This window comes from Ochotona curzoniae, unplaced genomic scaffold, assembly GCF_017591425.1.
Source record: "Ochotona curzoniae isolate NIBS_2020 unplaced genomic scaffold, NIBS_Ocur_1.0 contig_2754, whole genome shotgun sequence".
NCBI classification, from domain to species: Eukaryota; Metazoa; Chordata; class Mammalia; order Lagomorpha; family Ochotonidae; genus Ochotona; species Ochotona curzoniae.
In genome coordinates, this window is record NW_024465582.1 from 32,555,713 (window position 1) to 32,575,848 (window position 20,136).

At 47.7% G+C, this 20,136-nt stretch overlaps 2 protein-coding genes across 3 annotated transcripts in view; one reads left to right on the forward strand and one right to left on the reverse strand.

Moving 5' to 3' along the window:
* Window positions 1-13,655, reverse strand: part of SREK1IP1 (SREK1 interacting protein 1) — a 28,379-nt gene extending 14,724 nt beyond the window's left edge. The window contains exons 1-2 of the mRNA XM_040977598.1: window positions 13,502-13,655; window positions 5,779-5,826 (exon numbers count right to left, since the gene is read on the reverse strand). Coding sequence (XP_040833532.1) covers window positions 5,779-5,826; window positions 13,502-13,514 — 61 coding nt within the window. The 5' untranslated portion in view covers window positions 13,515-13,655. The remainder of the gene's footprint in view (window positions 1-5,778; window positions 5,827-13,501) is intronic.
* A 267-nt stretch (window positions 13,656-13,922) lies between these two features.
* Window positions 13,923-20,136, forward strand: part of CWC27 (CWC27 spliceosome associated cyclophilin) — a 202,829-nt gene continuing 196,615 nt past the window's right edge. For both annotated transcript variants that reach the window (XM_040977600.1, XM_040977599.1), the window contains exon 1: window positions 13,923-14,136. In XM_040977600.1, coding sequence (XP_040833534.1) covers window positions 14,095-14,136 — 42 coding nt within the window. In that variant the 5' untranslated portion in view covers window positions 13,923-14,094. The remainder of the gene's footprint in view (window positions 14,137-20,136) is intronic.

The window sequence follows — 20,136 nt, forward strand, 5'->3', positions numbered from 1 at the left end:
ACGACCCAGGGTCTTGCATTTTATCCCATGTATCTTGCAAACTCATGCAAATAGTTTAAAAACCAAATGTCCTTAATGCTTGCACTGTTACCCAGTCACACTGCTTTGAGAAAAGTAGCTAGTAGCTGGTGGGCATTCTGAGCCTGGTTAACACCAACATTTGTGCTAACTATACCAGCATGCCACCATAGTCACCTGTTATTTTATTTATTTATTTATTTTTAAGATATGTGAGTGCCTGGGGACCCACGTGTGAGTGTGGGCCCTGAGTAGGCAGACAGACCATAGGCTGGCATGGCATGCTGTCAGAGGACCGGGTACAGGGGGCTCTGGATTGCTCAGGGAAGGGGGCCTAGAGATGCATAGGAGAAAGAACATGGCAGGTGAGGAATGGCTTCCACCAACCTGGCAACCACACCTGAAGGGCTAAGACCATGTGGTTTAGAGAGGAGAACCGAAGGACCTTTTGGGCCAAACCAATACACCTGCCCATGTGGGGGACCTGAATTGGGATTGTTGGCATAACACCACTGCCTACAGCACACATGAAAACCACGGCTGGGGGGAATGCCTGGTAGGGCCAATGAGTGTTGGGGTAGGGGGGTGGACCATGTTAGGTTGGGCCATGACACTAACCAGTTCTCAAGACAACTGGGTCTGGGAGCAGATTCTGTTCTGTGGAGGATTGCGGGCTCACCTCAGTGGGAATGCTATACCAGCTAGTTTGCTCCAGGGTTGGAGTGGTGATGGGCTGAGCTAGGCATGACCATGGAACTAAACACAGGTACTGGGGTTGGGAACAGCTGGGCTGGTCCAGGTTGCAGCACCCGCAGGCACACCCAACAACTGGGTGTGGAACAGGCCGGTCTCCAAAGCCACCAGCACACACAAAAGCCAACATGAGGGGCAGACTACAGGGTAAGGGTCCAGCACCCACTAGCACGTGTGAGATCTGAGTCTAGAAGTAGGCTTGGTGAGGGAACTTGGGGGAAATTCCCTGGTGGGCTATAGCCCTCGTTGGTGAGCATGAGTGAGGGTTGGATGTTGTTCAGGCCAGGCAGGGCTGCTTCAGTTGTCAGCAGGAGTGCTGTTTGGCTACGCGGAGGTGGACTGGGCAGAGCCAGGCCAAACCATAGCATACTGACATGTTGAAGAGCCAGGATGGGTTGCAGGCCATGCTGAACTAGGCTAGGCTATCACAACTAACAGTTTGCATGAAAGACAGAGCTGGGGGCACGCTGGGCAAGGTTAGGGTGCAGCATCCACTAGCCAGAGTTGGGGCTGGGGGCGGGCCAAGCAAGGTCAGACTGTAGCATCTGATGGCAAAGGCTAAGATGGGAGATAGGTTATGCCAGGCTGGGTCAGAGCAAACACTGGCACACACAAGATCTGTGGCTGGGAGCAAGTTTGTTCAGGGAGTTGGGCTGGGTTCCTTGTTGGGTTTTGGTTCCCTTTAGTGAGTACAAGAGCTGGAATGAGAGTGGCAAACTGGGCTGAACATGGTTACAGAATCCCTGGGCATGGGTGTAGACTGGGTCTGGGGTGTACCAGATTGGGCTAAGCTTCAGCACCTGTTGGATTAGGTCTCTGTACCCACTGAACCGCAAAGAGCTGGGGTGGACCAGGTGTAGCTGGGCTGTAGCACCAAACAGTAAGAGCTGGACTGGGCATGGGCCAGTTGGGCAAGGCCACTGTTTCTGCCGGGACAGTAGGTGGGACAAGGCTGGGCAAAGGATCTACCAGTGTATTCAAGATCTGCCACTGTGCCTGACAGAGGAGCTTGGGGGAACTCCTCTAACAGGATGCAGTCCCTGCAGGTGAGCTCAAGAACCAAGGCAAGAAGCAGCCCAGACCAGGTTACAATATACGCCGGCATACATGTGGCTCAGGTCTGGGGATGGGTCAGGCTGGGCTAGTGCATAATACCCACTGGCACATATGAGAACCAGGACAGGGCACAGGATGGGCCAGGGGGGCAGTTAGGACATGATCCAGTGCCCATAAGAGATGCCACTGCCATAGGTGCAGGATTAGCCCACAAAGCCACAATGCACCAGCCTTGGGATGGGACAATCTTACCTGGTAGGATCAGGGCTGCCCCCTAGGCCAACTTGGAATGTTAATCTCTTAGCATCGGAAAAATAGTTTGTGCTTCAATGCTTTCAGTGTAAATTCATTCTCATACTTACACACATTTACAAAGTATAAGCTTATGTTACCAAATCCTGATTCTTTCTTTTCTTCTGTTATTCGAAGGAGACAGACACACTGCAGGCTTGCTACCTTGCGTACAGAGCGAGTGGATGGGTTTTTCTCGCCTCTGCTTCACAGTCTCTTTGAGAGGGTTGGGGCTCCCTCCAGCCTCTGGGGGCTCCAGGTCACACCCCCCAGGTCTCCCAGGGCCACAAGCCACAGCCCTGGGGCCTCATGGCTGCACTTGTTTTACCAGCTCTGGCCTGAGCTCCTCTGTATAAGCAGTACCAAGCGATTTCCCTTTCATCCGTCTGCGCTGGGGTGTTTTTTTGTTATTATCACTATTTTTCTCCAGGACTCGTGTTTGGAGCGAAAGGGGTGGGGGACTTTCTAAGGTAGCTCAGCTCGCCATTCTGATCAGAATCCCCAATGAGACAATTTTTTCTTTATTTGCATCCAAGTGGCTCACACTGAAGCAATGCTTAAAATAAGTAAAATGTTAAAGTAAGGACTACATGGGGTAGGCTGTGTCCCACACTCATTCAGTTTTACTCCCTCATCTTTGGAGAAACAAACTATGAACTATTTTGTCCACAACCACGAGCAAAGAAAAGGTGAGGATTCTACACAATACCAACAGAGTGGCATTTGAAGTTAAAACGTTAGAGGTACAAAAATATTTTCAAGGGCCTGGAGCTGTAGCCTAGTGGCCAAATCCTCTCCTTGAATGTGCCGGGATCCCATATGGGTGCCGGTTCTAGTCCCAGCGGCCCCACTTCCCATGCAGCTCCCTGCTTGTGGCCTGGGAAAGCAGTCGAGGACGGCCCTAAGCCTTGGGACCCTGCACCCGTGTGGGAGACCTAGGATTAGATCAGCCCATCTCTGGCCTTTCCAGCCACTTCGGGAGTGAACCAGCGTGTGGAAGATATTTCTGTCTCTCCTTTCCTCCATAAATCTGACTTTCTAATAAAAATAAATATTAAGGAAAAAATTCCCACGCACTCCTGGAAGTAGTCTCACTTGTGTATCTATTTGTATTTCTTGCTGTTGGGATCGAATGTCTAACTACTGTGTCTGCTACACTGAACCTACTTCATATTTAAAATGGGGCTGAATATTTAACCGTATTTTCTGATAACTATTATAATTATATGCAGCACTGATTTTGGGACCAAAGGCTGTGTTCCTGGGACACTGACATGGTCACAAGTTGTCAACCTCAAGAAAGGCTCACTACATGCTGGTCACAGAAACAATCTAATATTTCCTTCTAATTTTGCCAAGGAAATCCTACCAGAAAAAGGGAGGGCGGGACTCACTTTATTTAGTAATAGATTAGTCCTGATCTCGAAACTTTGAACAATCTGTCCATTATTGAAACTTACAATAATTTTTTTCCATCAAGCTTTAAAAATTTCTTTAAATTCCACAGTCTAAGCTTCTGTCTTCACAACAAGAGGGAAATGTCTTTGGCAGCTTAGAATACCCACACTTTACAGCCTTATATTATAACTATTATACGTGGTCTTGTTGACCTTTGATCTTTTATGAGCAATATGAAGATTTTGACTTCCAAATATTAATAAAAGGTAAGCTAGCTTTTTATCAGAAAGGTGCGTAAACTGTGGAGATCTTAATTTAAGAGCTAGAGAGATATAAATTTAAAATGGAAGAAAAATATTACTAAATTTTTCACAGGAGACAAATTAGAAATTGCTTGACAATCTAATAATTAAATCTAACAATCTGAATGATAAAGCAGAAGATAAAATTGAAGACTGTTGCATTATTTGCTGACTTGGCTCCACCGAAAAAAATTCTACCTCTCAGGCCTGGCGTGATGGCTCAATGGCTAAATCCTCACACTGCAAGCGCTGGGATCCCAAACAGTCGCTGGTTAGTGCCCCAGCTGCTCCCCCCATCCCTGCGGCCATCCAGTTCCCTGGGACAAGCAGCATAGCATGGCCCAAAGCCTTGGGACCCCGCACAGGTGTGGGAGCCCCAGAGAGGCTTCTGGCTCCTGACTTCGGATCGGCTCAGCTCCAGCTGTTGCGGCCATTTGGAGAGTGAATCAGCAGATGGAAGATCTTTCTCTCTCTTTCTCCTCTCCATAGATCTTCCTTTCCAATAAAAACAGAGAAATCTTCAGAAAAAAAAAAAAACGCTGAAAAGCTTGCAACTCTCCTAAAAATTCTAATTACTGTAGATTCTTCTGTTGTTATTGACAATAAAATAGCAATGGGAGGACTAGATCAATAAATAATTAACTGTCTTCCAAGAGGTCTTAGTTTAAAAGATGTCCACGGAGAAAACTGCTGTTAGTTAAGAAACTTGAAAATCCATTGCAATTTTGAAGTAAATATAGTATTCCTATATACAGTAGGTTCCTAAGGTTTTCATAAAGGAATGAGACATTTACGTTAGCAAAGATTGAAAGTTGGCAACACAGAAACAAATCAAAATTCAAAAACAAAAATGATGTCTCTGCATGCATTCCTCGAATGTTAAGTAGTCTTCTGTTTTTATGTATATGAGCATATGTTTTATATACTTATATATACAGCTGTGTTAGCCAGTGCATCATCTGTCCTCTTGGCATTCTTTTATTGGGTCCTTGTCGTGAAATGCACGCACTGAGTGCTTTTCTACCACGTGCTCCAGCAAGGAAACTCTTTTGTTTTGGGGCTGGCATGGTGGCTCAACAGGGTAGTCCTCCATCTGGAGAACCGGCTTCCCAAACTGATACTGCATCTAGTCTTAGCTGCTGCACTTCCCATCCAGCTCCCTGCCTGTGGCCTGGGAAAGCAGAGGACGGCCCGAAGCCTTGGGCCCCTACACCCGTGTGGGAGACCAGGAAAGAAGCTTCTGGCTCCTGGCTTTGGATCGGCCCATGTGCAAGGCAAACCAGAGGACCTTTCTCTGTCTCTCCTTAAAATAAAAAGAAAATAAACCTTAAAACAAATTTTCTCGTTGTTAATTCACTCTTACTTTGTTAAATAATTTTCAGAAATGGGTTTTATCAAAAACCCAGGACCATTTGCCTGGTCTCCAGACAACTTAGGCATGCAACCAAAGGCTGCTGTTACCATTCTTAGTCACACGTTAGGAATCTGTTATGTTCAACTAGAGTACAAACTTACAAATGTAAACCCTAACCTTCTCATTATGTTAGTTATTATTAAGATTTATAACTGTTTACATCAAGCTTTTGGCCAGGAACAGAAATTGTCAGAATTATAATAATTATATCCTTATGAAAGAGGTAGGTAAATTAAAATCCTTCAATAAAGTTTTTTTTTTTTAATGCCTTGACTTCTTCACCTAACAGGATCTAAAAGGATAAATATCAATTCACATGTACTTTAAAAATATACACTTGTACTAAAGCCCGGAATCTTCTCTTAATCACGTGGACTTCATGACACCTGACCCCGGGCGCACAGCACAGAATGGGACAGGCCGGCAGCAAGCCTCGGGCTCGAGGCCCCACGAGGCTCCCTGGCCCAGCGCGCTGGGACACAGAGCCTGAGGAAGCACAGATTCCAGGAAGGGCCACCCACAGGGCTCAGCTTGTAGGGCACTTACGGTAACCGCACTTCTTACAGCCTGCTCTCACACTGTCCTTGTTGCAACCTGAAATACAGTTAGACACCGTGTTAGACAACATGTGAGTGAAAACAAAACTTAACATATGAAGACACCCTTAACTGATCCCTTTAAATCTTACCAAATTTTTAATTCTTGAAAAATTTTTAAAATATTAAAAAAATTTTTAAAGTAAATCTCTTTAAAAAATCCAAATCCTAGCACATCCTAGTAATACTACCTGATTACTGTCATTGTTAGAAACCAGCGGAAGACCAATTTATACAAATTATCTGACAAATATTTCACAACAAAATTTCTTTTCCTAGCTCAACAGAAATGCGCTTTTTATAGCCAGGAGCATCAACATCTCAGGAACACTATGACACTGATGAGGAAGCTTGGTGGTGCCGTGGCCTGCCCCTCATAACTAATACATATGCATGAACACGAATGTTAATATGTTGTTCTGGTTTCCATTGGAGGAAAAGGGATTCTTTTGTAAGGAAAATGCTAAAATTCCAGAAACCTCATTTTAATTGGTAGATAGAGGAAGCATCTAAATTCAACTTTCATATGAAATGTTAAGAAAATGAGTCACATGTCTAGTTTTGATGAATTGTGCAAATAATCACAGCACTCCTATAATTATTAGTATATACAGAAAATGCTGCATAGAGATACCAGAAATGAAAAATTAAAACTGGTTTCTTTCATTTCGTTAAGTAAGATTAGCCATCGACAGTTGCAGTGTGAAACCCAGCCGATGAGCCGCTCGCAGCTGTACAGCGCCCAGCGGGCACCGGCTGCCACACGCCTCATTACCCCGAGCAGCACCCAACTTCAACACCAGCTCAGCCCCTCTCCCTCCAGGCCCCCAAGCTCTATTCTACTTGGCGCCTCCATAAATTTCCCTCATAAATGGGGAAATCTTTGTCCCTTTGCCTCTTATTTTCCTTGTTTTCAAGGTCCGATCATGTCACAGTATATATCACAAATTTACTCCTGTTAATGACGGAGTGATATTCCACTACACGCTCACACGTAACTCATTTTAACCTCTGGAAGTGGTTTCAATCAGCGAAAAGTGCGGCACCAAATTACGCCCCTTCTCCATGAAGGGCATCTGACGCGGAGACCCTCCAAACGCAGGCATCACCACAAACTGATAATGCATTAAGACACACAGAGTATATATACCAGGCTGCTTTTAAAAACCAATGCTACATTTAAAAGAAAAAAAAATGTAGGATAACATTTAATGCTAAGAAGTTAAAACACTATTTCATCCCGAAACTTTGCTTTACCATGGACGTTACTGAGCTGTTCTGCTCAAATCCTTAAATATGCAGCATCCCAGGCTGCACACGGCCTCCCAGAGAGCACCAGGCTGTACCTGACCTCCCAGAGGGCACCAGGCTGTACCCTGACCTCCCAGAGGGCACCAGGCTGTACCCGGCCTCCCAGAGGGCACCAGGCTGTAGCCCGACCTCCCAGAGGGCACCAGGCTGTACCTGGCCTCCCAGAGGGCACCAGGCTGTACCCAGCCTCCCAGAGGGCACCAGGCTGTACCCTGACCTCCCAGAGGGCACCAGGCTGTACCCAGCCTCCCAGAAGGAACCAGGCTGTACCTGGCCTCCCAGAGGGCACTAGGCTGTACTTGGTCTTCCAGAGGGCACCAGGCTGCCCAGGCCACCCGTTGCCATGCCCCCTCAGTCACCTGCCATTTCTGTTCCTTTCCCTGTCTGACTTATTTTGATAGCAGGAAAAAACCTTCGAGCACCGCCCGACCCAAGGCAAACACTACACTAATACAATACATATGTTAGGAAACAATTTGGCCTTCATATGACTTTCATCTGACAAAACACTAGTAAACGCAGAAAACTCTACGCCACCGATCTGAGCCTTGTGTGAGCATTCAAAACACCATTTCCCATGCTCAGCATCTCCACGTGACCCACTGTGCACAGCGCACCCATCTACACCCAGAGCAAAGGCTCCACAGGGACTTCCCAGCCGCCTCCTCCCGCCCCCAGCGCAGCGCCAGTCGCATGGCAGCCCTCCTAGGGCCTCCTCCACCCAGGACGGCGGGACACGTGGAAGCTAGGCTGCCATATTTATGGTTCTATTTATTCCTTCTTAACCCAAGCATCTGTGTAAAACTTAACATATTATTCTCCTTTTCAAATGTGTCATGAGAGAGGTTTTGTACACAGTGTCCCAATCTCATTTTTATACAAGTATGGTGGGTTTTTACTGTAGTACAACTGTCTGTGGTTTAACACTGGATTTATAAAACAATCTCAGGTTCTTTCACTATAAAGTTAACTACATGCATGCAGGGAAAAAAAAAAAGCTCAGAGAATCCAGGTCGCCATTAAGTCTGTTTCCATAGAAACCACAGATGCTGAATAACACTCAACAAAACTGTGCTAAACACACCCTTAGTGTTCCAACACCACACTAAAAACCCTGCTCCAATGGGCAGTTCCAGAATAATCTCATCTCAGCGTACGTTAGGGTTGAGCTTGCTTATTACAAAAGGCATTGACAGAATTCATCCTCTAATCATTTGATATTTCTTGAAGGAATAAAACATGAAACTCTGATTGGACAACTGTAACAAAATTCAAACTCTGACATAAAAGGCAACTTTAGCAAGAATTCTAAATGAAGTTAAGTTTGTACTCGCTACTTCCTTGCTGGTCCGCGGCTGAATGGTTTCGGCCTCGCCCGGCCTTCATTTTCATGGCTATCTGGCCCACTAGATGCTTCTGCTTGGGACGCTGAATCTGAGGCAGGTGACACCATGAAGCTGGGATGCTTCATTCAATCTGCAGCCCGGGTCACCTTCCAGCAGCTCTCCCCAGGTCACGGCCTGCTCAGAATCCCAGATGTGGTTCCTCTGGCCTTTTCCGTGTCCTGAGCCTTCCCAGCCTGGTTCTGCTCAGATTCAGTGGGCTCCCTGGTATCTTTCCCTGTCTGCTAAAATTACCCAGATCCCATCTGGAAGAAGAATCCTGCTGATATAATGGGACCCGGTGTCCATGTGAAACTCAATAGTGAGTCCTCACTCAGCTAAGTCAGCCATCTCCCCAGACCATGCTGTTCTTTGTGCCACTTCTTCATCAGGCTTGGCAAGGCTGCTCGCTTTGAAGCTTTCCTGTCTATCATGGCCTGCGATGTAAGTCATTAAGTACTTTTAGAAATTAGACTACCTAAAAACACCCAAATGGCAAAACCCACCAGCAGCAGTCTCAAAAGACACATGAGGGGTAGGCAGGCATTTTGCTGTAACAGAGCCTGCATCTGATTTTTGGCAGCTTCCTGGAGATGCAGATGCTGACACAGCTGGACCACGGCCTTCCACAGGGAGACTTGAATCAAGGCTCCAGGCTCCCGCCCCTGCCCAACCCCAGCTATGGGCATATGGGAACTCTGTCTCTTGAATAATGGCCATTTTAGAAAGACAAATGAAAACTTAGGGGCAAGTATTTCCAAATCATAGGACCAGAGAAGGACAATTTTTCCTACTTTACAAAATCTGGCAAATTATTAGGAAAAAGACAAATGCAAGAAAAAGAAAACAAGCAAAGAACTAAAACAGAAAGTTGACAGAAAACAAAAACTGAAACAGAGATGCTCATTCTTATTTATAAGTGAAATGACATTAAAACTATCCTTGAATTCCATTTTCACTTAAAAGTGCAGAATATTAAAAAGGCTGTGGAGGGTATGGGGGAGATAAGCCTGTAGGAGTTTAAATTAGTTTTGTACAAGATGATTTCAAGGGCCCGGAGCCCTTGCACACCTTGGGAACCCATATGGGCGCCGGTTCTATCCCGGCAGCCCGGCTTCCGATCCAGCTCCCTGCCTGTGGCCCGGGAAGGCAGTGGAGGATGGCCCAAAGCCTTGGAACCCTGCACTCGTGTGGGAGACCCGGAAGAGGCTCCTGGCTTCGGATCAGCATAGCATCGGCCCGTTGCGCTCACTTGGGGAGTGAATCATCGGATGGAAGATCTTCCTATCTCTGTCTCTCCTCTCTGTATATCCGCCTTTCCAATAAAAATAAAAATAAATCTTCAAAAAAAAAAAAAGATGATTTCAAAAAGCTCATGGAAAATAGAATTAACAGATAAATATATTCTGGTGTCAAGAAAATTCCATACAAATAGCCTACAAAGAGTTTGTGAAAAATGCATGTTATGAAAACTACCATGCACTGTTTTTTTTAAAATGAAGATTGATTTTACTGTTATTTGAAAAGTAGGGCCACCAAGGAGGAGAGACAGGGAGATCTTCCATTGGTTGAAACAGCCTGCTGAGCTGAGCTGATCAGATGGAAGCCAGGAGCCTCCTCTGGATCTCCCAGGTGGATGCAGGGGTTCAAGGATGTGGGCCATTCTCCACTGCTTTCCCAGGTCATAAACAGGGGCTGGATGAGAAGTAGAGCAGGCGGGCCATGAACAGGTGCCCATACGGGATGTCAGCACCACAGAAGCTAAAGTGAACTCACTGCACTACAGGACAAGGAGCCAGGCCCAAGAGGATGAACTCACTGCACGATGGGGACAAGGAGCCAGGCCCAGGAAGATGAACTCACTGCAATACAGGACAAGGAGACAGGCCCAGGCAGGTGAACTTGCTGCACTATGGGGACAAGGAGCCAGGCCCAGGAAGGTGAACTCACTGCACTGCAGGACAAGGAGCCAGGCCCTGGAAGGTGAACTCACTGCACTATGGGGACAAGAAGCCAGGCCCAGGAAGGTGAACTCACTGCACTATGGGGACAAGAAGCCAGGCTCTGGAAGGTGAACTCACTGCACTGCAGGACAAGAAGCCAGGCTCTGGAAGGTGAACTCACTGCACGGCAGGACAAGGAGCCAGGCCCAGGAAGGTGAACTCACTGCACTGCAGGACAAGAAGCCAGGCCCAGGCAGGTGAAGCGACTAGAGAACTGGAATCACAGATCTTGCCACTCAGAGCACTTCTGTCACCAAGACAATATCACAATATGCCTCAGAATTCTTAATCTCTTTGAAATCATGATCAAAATGTTAACTTAGCCATAGGACAAAATTCTTTACCTTACCTAAGCAGACTTTATTGAAAGGGGTAGAAAAAACCACCACCAACAACCTAAAATTCCAATCATATCATGAACATATAACTGCCCCTTATGTCTGGCCAAAAGGTTTATGGGGGACAGCAAATAACTGCCAGACACGTCTGACCTAATTTTAACAATTTCACAGTTGTTCACAGAAGAAAAAAGTTCTTTGTAATTTTCGTTCTTTTTTGTTGTTTTTCTTTCCTAATTTCTTTGTAATTCTTACTCGAACGTGTTATTTCTCAAATACCCGAGAGTGTAAGGATTTCACTCTATCCCTTCCAATGTGGTGAAAGCTTACCCAGCACGCTCAGGACCTAACCTTGACCCAGACAAGGCTGATTTCTGTGATAGCTTTATAAAAAGCACTTTCATCACCCTGTACCATCATGCACAGCGAGCTGCACCCACCGTCGCTGCCCTCCTTCACAATAACCCTAAGAGATTCCAACAGCACCTGTTTCCCCTTAATCCACTGGATCAATCACCCAAGAAATTATCTTAGCATTTTCTCTCTAGTGATTTGTAATGACACTTGCTCTGGACTCTTACAGCACTGTCTGGCTGTTATGCCCATTTGCCCAGGGCTTAAACAGTTTATCCATGTCTTGTCATTTAATTCAGTGGTACCAATGAAGGTTATTGTATTTTGATGCATTTTTTGCAATTGAAAGAAGGTTAACATATCTTAACGCTGGTCTAAGTTTAAGGGAATTTCACAAAGGGCTTTAAAACCAACACGTCTTTGCTCTTCCTTAGGCAGCGCACTTTCATCAGCAGACAGGTTTTAGGGCGGCACTGGCTACAACAGCCTCTCCCCTAGCATGCCTGCGCCACACGGCTGCCGAAAAGCCTGTTCAAGCCACGAAAAAGTGAGTGACAACAGGCCAACTTTGGATAGCAGCCACACGAAGCCATCATCAGCAGGGCCAGCCTGACCTGCAGCAAGATGTCATGGGGGGTGAATGCGTGCTAACGGGTCGTTCTCTTACGATGTTGGCACGCATTCCCCCTGGCTGACCACAGCCCTTCCTTCTGAGCCTACACGCTCCACCTGGGCAGGCACGCTCTCCCAGGCCATAGGCTCTAACCCAGCTGCCTGACAGCGAAACCCTGCTCCATCTCCTCCCTTCTTGTACCCGTCCACATTCAACCAACCACCAACTCCCATGAATCTACCACCAAAAGTGCATCTCTTTCCTGTTTCCTTTCCCCTCGGAGATTACACCTTTTCTGGGCATTATGATCACTTCCCATTATGTTATTTCTAACCGGTGCCTTTGACACCAAAGCAGCATTCCTCCTGTTTACTGTCTAGCCGGGATGACCATTCCACTGTGGGAATTGGCTTCAACACCCTCCAACTGCTGCCTACTGCGCGTAGTAGGGTAGCATCCAGGCTCCCATGGCCGCCTGAGAGCCAGACAGCGCAGTGTAAGATGAAAGAGCCCAGGAGGGGATCCAGAGGGGCCACTCATTAGCTGTCTTACATTACACATGCTGCTAATCTGGTCTTTGGGTCTCTCATGGTTAACACAGGAGTATCAACCCCACCTGCCAGCGTGGCCGGGACTGTTCCATCAAAGACAGCGTTTGACACATATCTGATACATAGTAAACCATTGGCAGACACCAGCTGTGTGTCAGTTTTTGGGTGTGTGTTCTGATTTCCATCACAAACATTTGTTTAGGCACCCAGTCTCGCCTCCACTCCTCTTACAAACCTGCAGACCCCACCTTAAATACCACCTGCTCTGTAAAGTCCTTCTGGCTCCCTCTGCAGCGTTTCAGCAGCGTCCCCATTTGCTCTCCATGTCCGTCCGTCTGTCTGTCTCTTTCTCTCTCTCTCTCCTAAGCTGTGTGGAAAGCACCTCTCTTTAGCTCATGCATGGATCCATACTGCTTAGTCGAGCGCCCGGCATGCACAGCCGGCACATTAATATCGCCCCCGTCCTCTCTCAAAACTCCAATCTCCAAGTTGGTAGAAAAGTGTAACGCGACAAGTCAGGTTCAGAGAAGGCAGCCGCGCAACGAAGACCTCGGTCAGTTTACGAGGGTGAAGGGCAGGGCCGAACAAGTCGGGGCTCCTGCGTGTCAGGAGGGCTTTGCAACATCCGGTGCAAACTAGGGCTAAGTCCTAAACAACTTCCAGGGAAGCAGGTGGCTGCGGAGGGGGAGGGCGCAGACCTGGAGGGAACCTCGGGTCCAACACGCTGCTTCATTTCAGTGGGGGGAAACTGAGGCACGGCCAAAGTCAGAGCCCGGGGGAGGGGGGTCTGAGGCCACTTGGGTGTCCGCGTGTCAGCCACCAGCGAGCAGAACCCCACGCGCCCGGTTCACCCCGGCCACTTCCCGGGGCCGCCCGGTTCAAGCCGTACCTAAGTGGGTTAGGGTCAGGCCTTCTCGGCCGCCCGCCTGCTGGGGCCTCGTTCCTGCGCCTCCCGGCCTGGCCTCAGAGAAGCGGCTCCTGACCTCCCGAGACGCGGTGCAAACTTTTCCCGGGGAACCCAAGCGGACACGTCCAGGCCTCCGCCTGTGGCACCCTTGGGGCGCGCCTCCCCACCCCGCCGTGCCCCGCTCGGACGTCAGCGCCCTCCTGCGAGGCTTCACCTGGGACTGCCATGCCGCTGCGGTCCAGGGGTCGCTGGAGCCCCGAGCTTTGGAGAAGGGTCTGCTTCCCGCCCGCCGCGGGGACAACGCTCAGGCCGAGAAGCCGCGCTCTCTTCCTGCCGCCAGCCCGGAAGGCTGAGCCTCCGTCGGCGCCGGAACCAAGGAGCTGCGGGTGCCGTTTCCGAGCGAGCCGCCGAGCCGACGCACATGGCCTGAACCATTGCTGCCAGCGTCGGGGGTGAGGGTGTGACTTGTAAACGTTTATAGCGAAGCGGACACTACCAGCATTTGCAGATCATTTCTTTCAATAGTGGTAAAAAATAACTTTCAAGTTACATTAAGGCTAGCTAGTGCAGCCTTAGGATGGCGCTCTCGTTCCGTGTAGGAAGAGCCAGAGCTCCCCCTTCTCTGAGGTAGCGGTGTCCGCGTCCTGGAGCAACATGGCGGCGTCCGTGAGGGGCTAGCTTTGGAAGTTCTGTGTGGTTGTGGGTGAGGTGGAACGACTGGGCTTCTAACTTCAAGGAAGCGGGGCACGCACAGCGGACAGCGTTCGTGGCCTCGCCCTCAGCAAGGAGCAGAGTCGCCCGAGCAGGATGAGCAACATCTACATCCAGGAGCCTCCCACGAACGGGAAGGTGAGAGCGGGGTCCCCTCCAGTGAGAATTCGGGGACCTCAGGGATGCTGCAGTGGGAAGAAGCCACGACAGGTGCTGTTCCCGGACAATTGGCACTGTTCGCAGAGTCCACAACGGGATGTGTCTCAGCCGAAACGCAGCTCGGGCAGGGTCGCCCAGGATCTTAGATGCGCCAAAAGCGCGCGCTCCTTCTGCAAACTTTGTGCAGCCAGCCATTGGCTGAGCGCCTGCTTGCTGGGTGCTGAGCGCGCCTTGCCTGGTGCTGGAGGTACAGAGGAGGGTGCGGGCCGGTTGTTGCCCAGGAAAAGCTTGTCATTTCGTTTGGGAGACAGGCAGCTAAAGAAAAACTTGGCGACGTGCGTGGGAGGTCTGCTTGTGCATGGGGGACCATGTTGATGGGACGACACTTAAGAACCAACAGCTGGGGAAGTCGGGAGAAGCCTTGTGGAGGAAGCTTCTTTTTGAGTTGACTTTAAAATGTGAGCTACTGTCAGAGAAAGTGGGGAACGGGTCCTGTTCCCACATTAGAGTGGGAGAGTAATTTTTCCTAATTTGCGGGTCAGTTTCCATCCACGCTGTTTGTATGCGGGATAAGGCGGAGGACTCAATCGTGGGACAGCTATTCTCTGCATTTTTAAAAAGAATTATTTATTTTTCTTGGAAAGTCAGATTTACAGAGAGGAGAGACAGAGAGGAAGATCTTCCATCCAATGATTCACTCCCCAAGTGGTCGCAAAGCCTGGAGCTGAGCTGATCCAAAGCCAGGAGCTTGGGGCTTCTTCTGGGTCTCCCACATGGGTGCAGGGTCCCAAGGCTTTGGGCTGTCCTCGACTGCTTTCTCAGGCTACAAGCAGGGAGCTGGGTGGGAAGTGGAGAAGCTGGGACAGGAACTGGTGCCCAAATGGGATCCCAGCGCATGCAAGGTGAGGCCTCTAGTCACGAGGCTATAGCACCAGACCCTACTCTCTGAGTTCTTGAACTGGAACCTAGTCCATATGACACATAGAATGAGAACAGAAAAAAAGGAGGAAGGTATATGGTTGAGGGCTGGACATGATGGCCTAATTGGCCAATCCTCCCCTTTTAAGTGCCAAGATCCCATATGGGTGCCAGTTTATATCCTGGTGCTCCAATTCCAATCCAGTCTTCTTTTTGTAAATCTGCCTTTCCAATAAAAATAAGTACATCTGCAAAAAAGAAAGTTAGTTTATGGTCCAATTGGGATAAATTAAATTTATAAAAAGTCTGATTCTGTTGCATGCCTACCACATTATTTGTAGCCTTTTTTATGCACTGACAATTGGTTATGTGAAAAGGACAATTGAGAGCAAAAAGAATAATGCTGTGATTTCTGGCAAGAATTTTAGTGGGCACCGTGAGCAGAACAAACCTTTCAGTTCTCTGTTGTTTCCCGTTTCCCAGGCATTGTCATCACCTTCGTGCCTCTCTCCGCCCTTGTCCATCGTGCTGCCCCGTCTCAGTGTGAAAACCCCAAGGCCCCGTCTCCTCGTGTTTTCAAATATTTTGTGAGGACTCTGTCACCCTCAGTTGATAACCCCTGGTGTTTCTTGTTCTGTCAGTTCATATGCCAGCCTTGCTAAGATGATCTCTCGTTTGGGGAGATAGCAAGCCTCCAACAGGTCGTACATCCCAGCATTCCCTAACTCCCTCATGTCCAGGTGCTCTTTTCTATAGCATTTGTTATTTATTTCTTTCAAAGACTTATTTGTTTTTATTGGAAAGGCAGATATACAGAGAGAAGAGACAGAGAGGAAGATCTTCTATGCGATGATTCACTCCCCAAGCAGCTGCAACGGCTGGAGCTGAGCCAATCTGAAGCCAGGAGCCAGGAGCTCTTCCGGTTCTCCCACGCAGGTGCAGGGTCCCAAGGCTTTGGGCCGTCCTCGACTGCCTTCCCAGGCCACAAGCAGGGAGCTGGATGGGAAGCGGGGCTGTTGGAATTAGAAACAGCACCTAAATGGGATCCGGGCTCGTTTAAGGTGAGGGCTTTAGCTCAGAGCCCTTTTCCTTTATTCTATCCCCTGCTCTACTCTGCCGCTGTAGGCTGTGTAAATATGAGGGTGGTGTCAAACATCTACAATGGTGTTTGACACTTGCTGGAAGGGCCTCAGATGTTTGCTGATGTGCTCGATGAATGAATGCTGCGTTTCTCTTGCCGTGAGAGGTACTGAGCACCGGTGAGTTGGGGCTGTTCGCTGCTGCTCAGGTCAGACCAGACCTGGCCCATAAACTAAAAGCTTAGTACGTATGTGTCAAGTGCACATCAGGCTGCCACGTTTCATGGATGCAAGAGGAAGAAAAACAGCCCCATTCTTTATATTTTGGAGTCTCTTTGGTGAACTGTATCTTTGGCGAATTATATAGTTCACCCAACAATCAGGCAAATAAATGTGTAATTACAAATTATGATGAATATTATTTTTCTTCTGTATAAAGAAGATGAAACAGCTTGAGGTCTCTTTCAAACACAGTTGGAAACTTTTTCCAGCATAGGGCTGATTTAAAATGTTAAAACTTCCAAGATCTGTATTGGAAAATGCTTGGCAAGAGTTTTGGCCTGGAAACAATTTAAGGCAGGTGTAATAGCAAGACTGCTGAGTGGATGTTTGTTTAATCATTCCACTTTGCACTGTACTTTGGTTCTGAAGGTATAGAGGTATTTGGAAAAATTGAACAGAACTCTGTCCTTCAAAAGCTTTGTGTCTCTGACGTATGACCCCAGCAGTTGACCCCTGATTCTTGCTCATTCTTGCCCAAGTTCTGTTCTGACCTCACTCTTGAAGACGTGGCTTGGAAATACAGTACTAGTAGAATTAGCAAGGAACTCACCAAGATGAAATTTCTACATGCTATTATCAATCTAAATTAAATATTAACATATATAGATACATATATCCCCAACGGGATCCTATGGAAATGCCATGTGTTTTTTAGCCATGGGCTACGGGAATGTTCGGCTGAAGGAGGAAGGAGCCATGTGTCTTCTCTGTTTGTGTATCAGTGAGAAGATTAAAGAAACTCTGGCAAGCAGAGTGGCCAAAGCATATGTGTATTCTTCTTAGTAGGTAGACGCTCCCTAGAGCTGAGAGCAGTGGCATTAAAGTAATACTTGGGACAGCAGTGGCTGTGATCTTTTGAGTACTGAACTATTTGTCCTGCCCTGTTAGAAACAGTCTGTGTCTAATGGCCCATTTCCCTCTTACAACAAACCTGTGGAGGTATCACTCTGATTTGAGATCAGGAAATTGCGTCACAGAGGTGTTAGATGCCGTGGCGAACGCTATGAAGCTCGGCAGTGGAAGGCTTCAGTGTGGTGAACCTGGTTCCCCGACACATGAGGGAGAGAGAGGAGGGATGGTTGGCACCAGCGTGTTTTGCAAAGCGCAGTGAGCACACACCTGAGGCTTGGTGAACAAACCATTCATGGGGTGTAGGGAGAAGAGCCTGCATCTGTTGGTGTCCTTTCTCCTTTGTTTCAGGATAGACCTTAAGTTTTAAAAATGTCATATAGGGCTTGGCCCGATGGCTCAGTGGCAAAATCCTCATCTTGCAAGCACCACGATCCCATATGGGCATATGTTTGTGTCCAGGCTGTTGTACTTCCCATCCAGCTCCCCACTTGTGGCCTGGGAAAGCAGCGGAAGATGGCTCCAAGTCCTGGAGACCCTGCGCCCACGTGGGAGACCTAGAAGAAGCTCCTGGCTCTTGGCTTCGGATTAGCTTAGCTTTGGCCGTTGTGGACACTTGGGGAGTGAACCAGCAGGTGGAAGATCTTTCTTTCTGTCTCTCCTCTCTGTAAATCTGCCTTTCCAATAAAAGTACGCCTTTTTTTTTTTTAATGCCATATAGGGCCTGGCGTGGTGGCCAAGCGCCTAAAAATCTTCACCTTGAATGCGTGGGGTTCTAATCCCGGCAGCTCTAATCCCATCCATCTCCCTGCTTGTGGCCTGGGAAGGCAGTCGAGGATGGCCCAAAGCCTTGGGACCCTGCAACCACATAGAAGACCTGGAGTAGGTTCCTGGCTCCTGGCTTCAGATTGGCACAGCTATGGCTGTTGTGGTCACTTGGGGAGTGAACCATGGGACCTCTCTGTCTCTCTTCCTCTCTGTATATCTGACTTTCCAATAAAATTAAATCAATCAATCAATCAATCAATCAAATGCTATATAATGTCAGTTCCTTATTCAGTGACTTCTGGGGGTGGTGTATTTTTAAAGCAGAAATCTCCCATCTGCTCTTTCACTCTGCAGATGCCTTCAACAGTCAGAACTGGGCCAGACCAGAGTCAAAAACTGGGAGCACAGTGGTGATGCCACGTGGGTGACAAGCCCACAGCGCCAACCGTGACCTGCCGCCTCCCGTGGCCTGCCTGAGCAGGAGGCTGCTGTCTCCTGCTGGGCTAGGACCGCATCCCAGGCTGCTGGGCACAAGCCCAGGGCATCTCAAGCACTAGTTAACAGTTACCGCTTGTGTCTGCCCTGTAACTTTTTTTTAAAATTTTTTTACTTTTATTTGAAAGGCCATTACAGAGACTGAGAGAGAGGTCTTCCATCTGCTGGTTCACTCCCCAAGTGGCCACCTAGGCCAGAGCTGAGCCCATCTGAAGCCAGGAGCCAGGAGTTTCTTCCCCGGTTTCCCGTCTGAGTGCAGGGTCCCAAGGACTTGAGGCAAGCCGTAAACAGGAAGTTGAATAGGGAATGGAACAAGTGGGATACAAACTAGTGCCTCTGTGGGATGCCAGTGCCACAGGCAGAGGCTTAGGGTACTAAGCCACAGTGCTGGGCTCCTTGTCATTGTTATTATGCTGGATAAAAGTACCAACTTTTAGATAATGGTACCAACATTACCTTAATCAGCCCTCACAGATTTCATATTGAGGTCAGTGTTCATGATATAAGCAGGTGCAAAAGTGATACCACTGATGCCTCAGCGTGAAGCAATATGAGAAATTATGGGTTTTTATTTATTGTTATTCATTGTGAACCTTGTCTAAAATATTTGCACACAGTGTGTCTTCAGTTATTTATGTACTTTTCAAGACATGTAAAACTTAGACATGGAGACATGGAAAACAACAAGATAGACTTCCATAATTTAAATATTGCTTAAGTGAAAGAAGCCAAGCACAACAAGCCACGGATTACATGGGATTACATGGGATTACGTGGGATTGTGCACGTGTGAGACGTCTGAAGGCACGTTGACGTGGATTAGCGGTCACCAAGGGAGAAAGAGCGATTGCTAATGGCTACAGCATTTCTTTTGATTGTTATGAAATGTCCTGGAATAAGAGAGTGGTGGTGATTATAGAGTTCTTACATGTACTGAAAGCCACTGAAATTTTCACTTTAAAAGGATGCAATGTGAGGCTTGGTGCCCTGGCATAACAGGGCATGTGAAGGGGATGGGGACTGCTTCACTTCCTGGCTGTGTACTTCCCGTCCAGCTCCCTGCTGATGCACCTGGGAAAGCAATGAAAGATGCTGTGAGTTCTGGGGTGCCTGCACTCACAAGAAGCTCCAGGCTCCTGGCTTTGGGCCAGCCCAGCTCTGGGCATTGCAGCCATTTGGGAAGTGAACCCATGAGTGGAAGATCTCTGTCTCTCATTTCCTTTCTGTAAATGTGATTTTCAAATAAAAATACATGTTTTTTTAAAGGACAAAATGTTTGCTATATGGACAATAAAGCTCAATAAAGCTGTTGCAAAAAAAGGTTTGTCGTACATTGGTAAATGAGATACAGCTAAAATAAGAATTATTCAAAGTATCTTTTATATAATATAAAATTCTGTGATTTTTTAAATACAATACATGCAGTATAGTACATCTATTTTTAGTAAAATACATGCAATATAGAATCATATGTGTTTTAATGTGTGTATTTTGGGTGTGTGCTCTAATCCCCACTTTCTCTCCGTCCACCACTCCCCTTTTTGTTTTTTTTGCTATAGAGAGGCACACGCACAAATGTTTGGGAAGC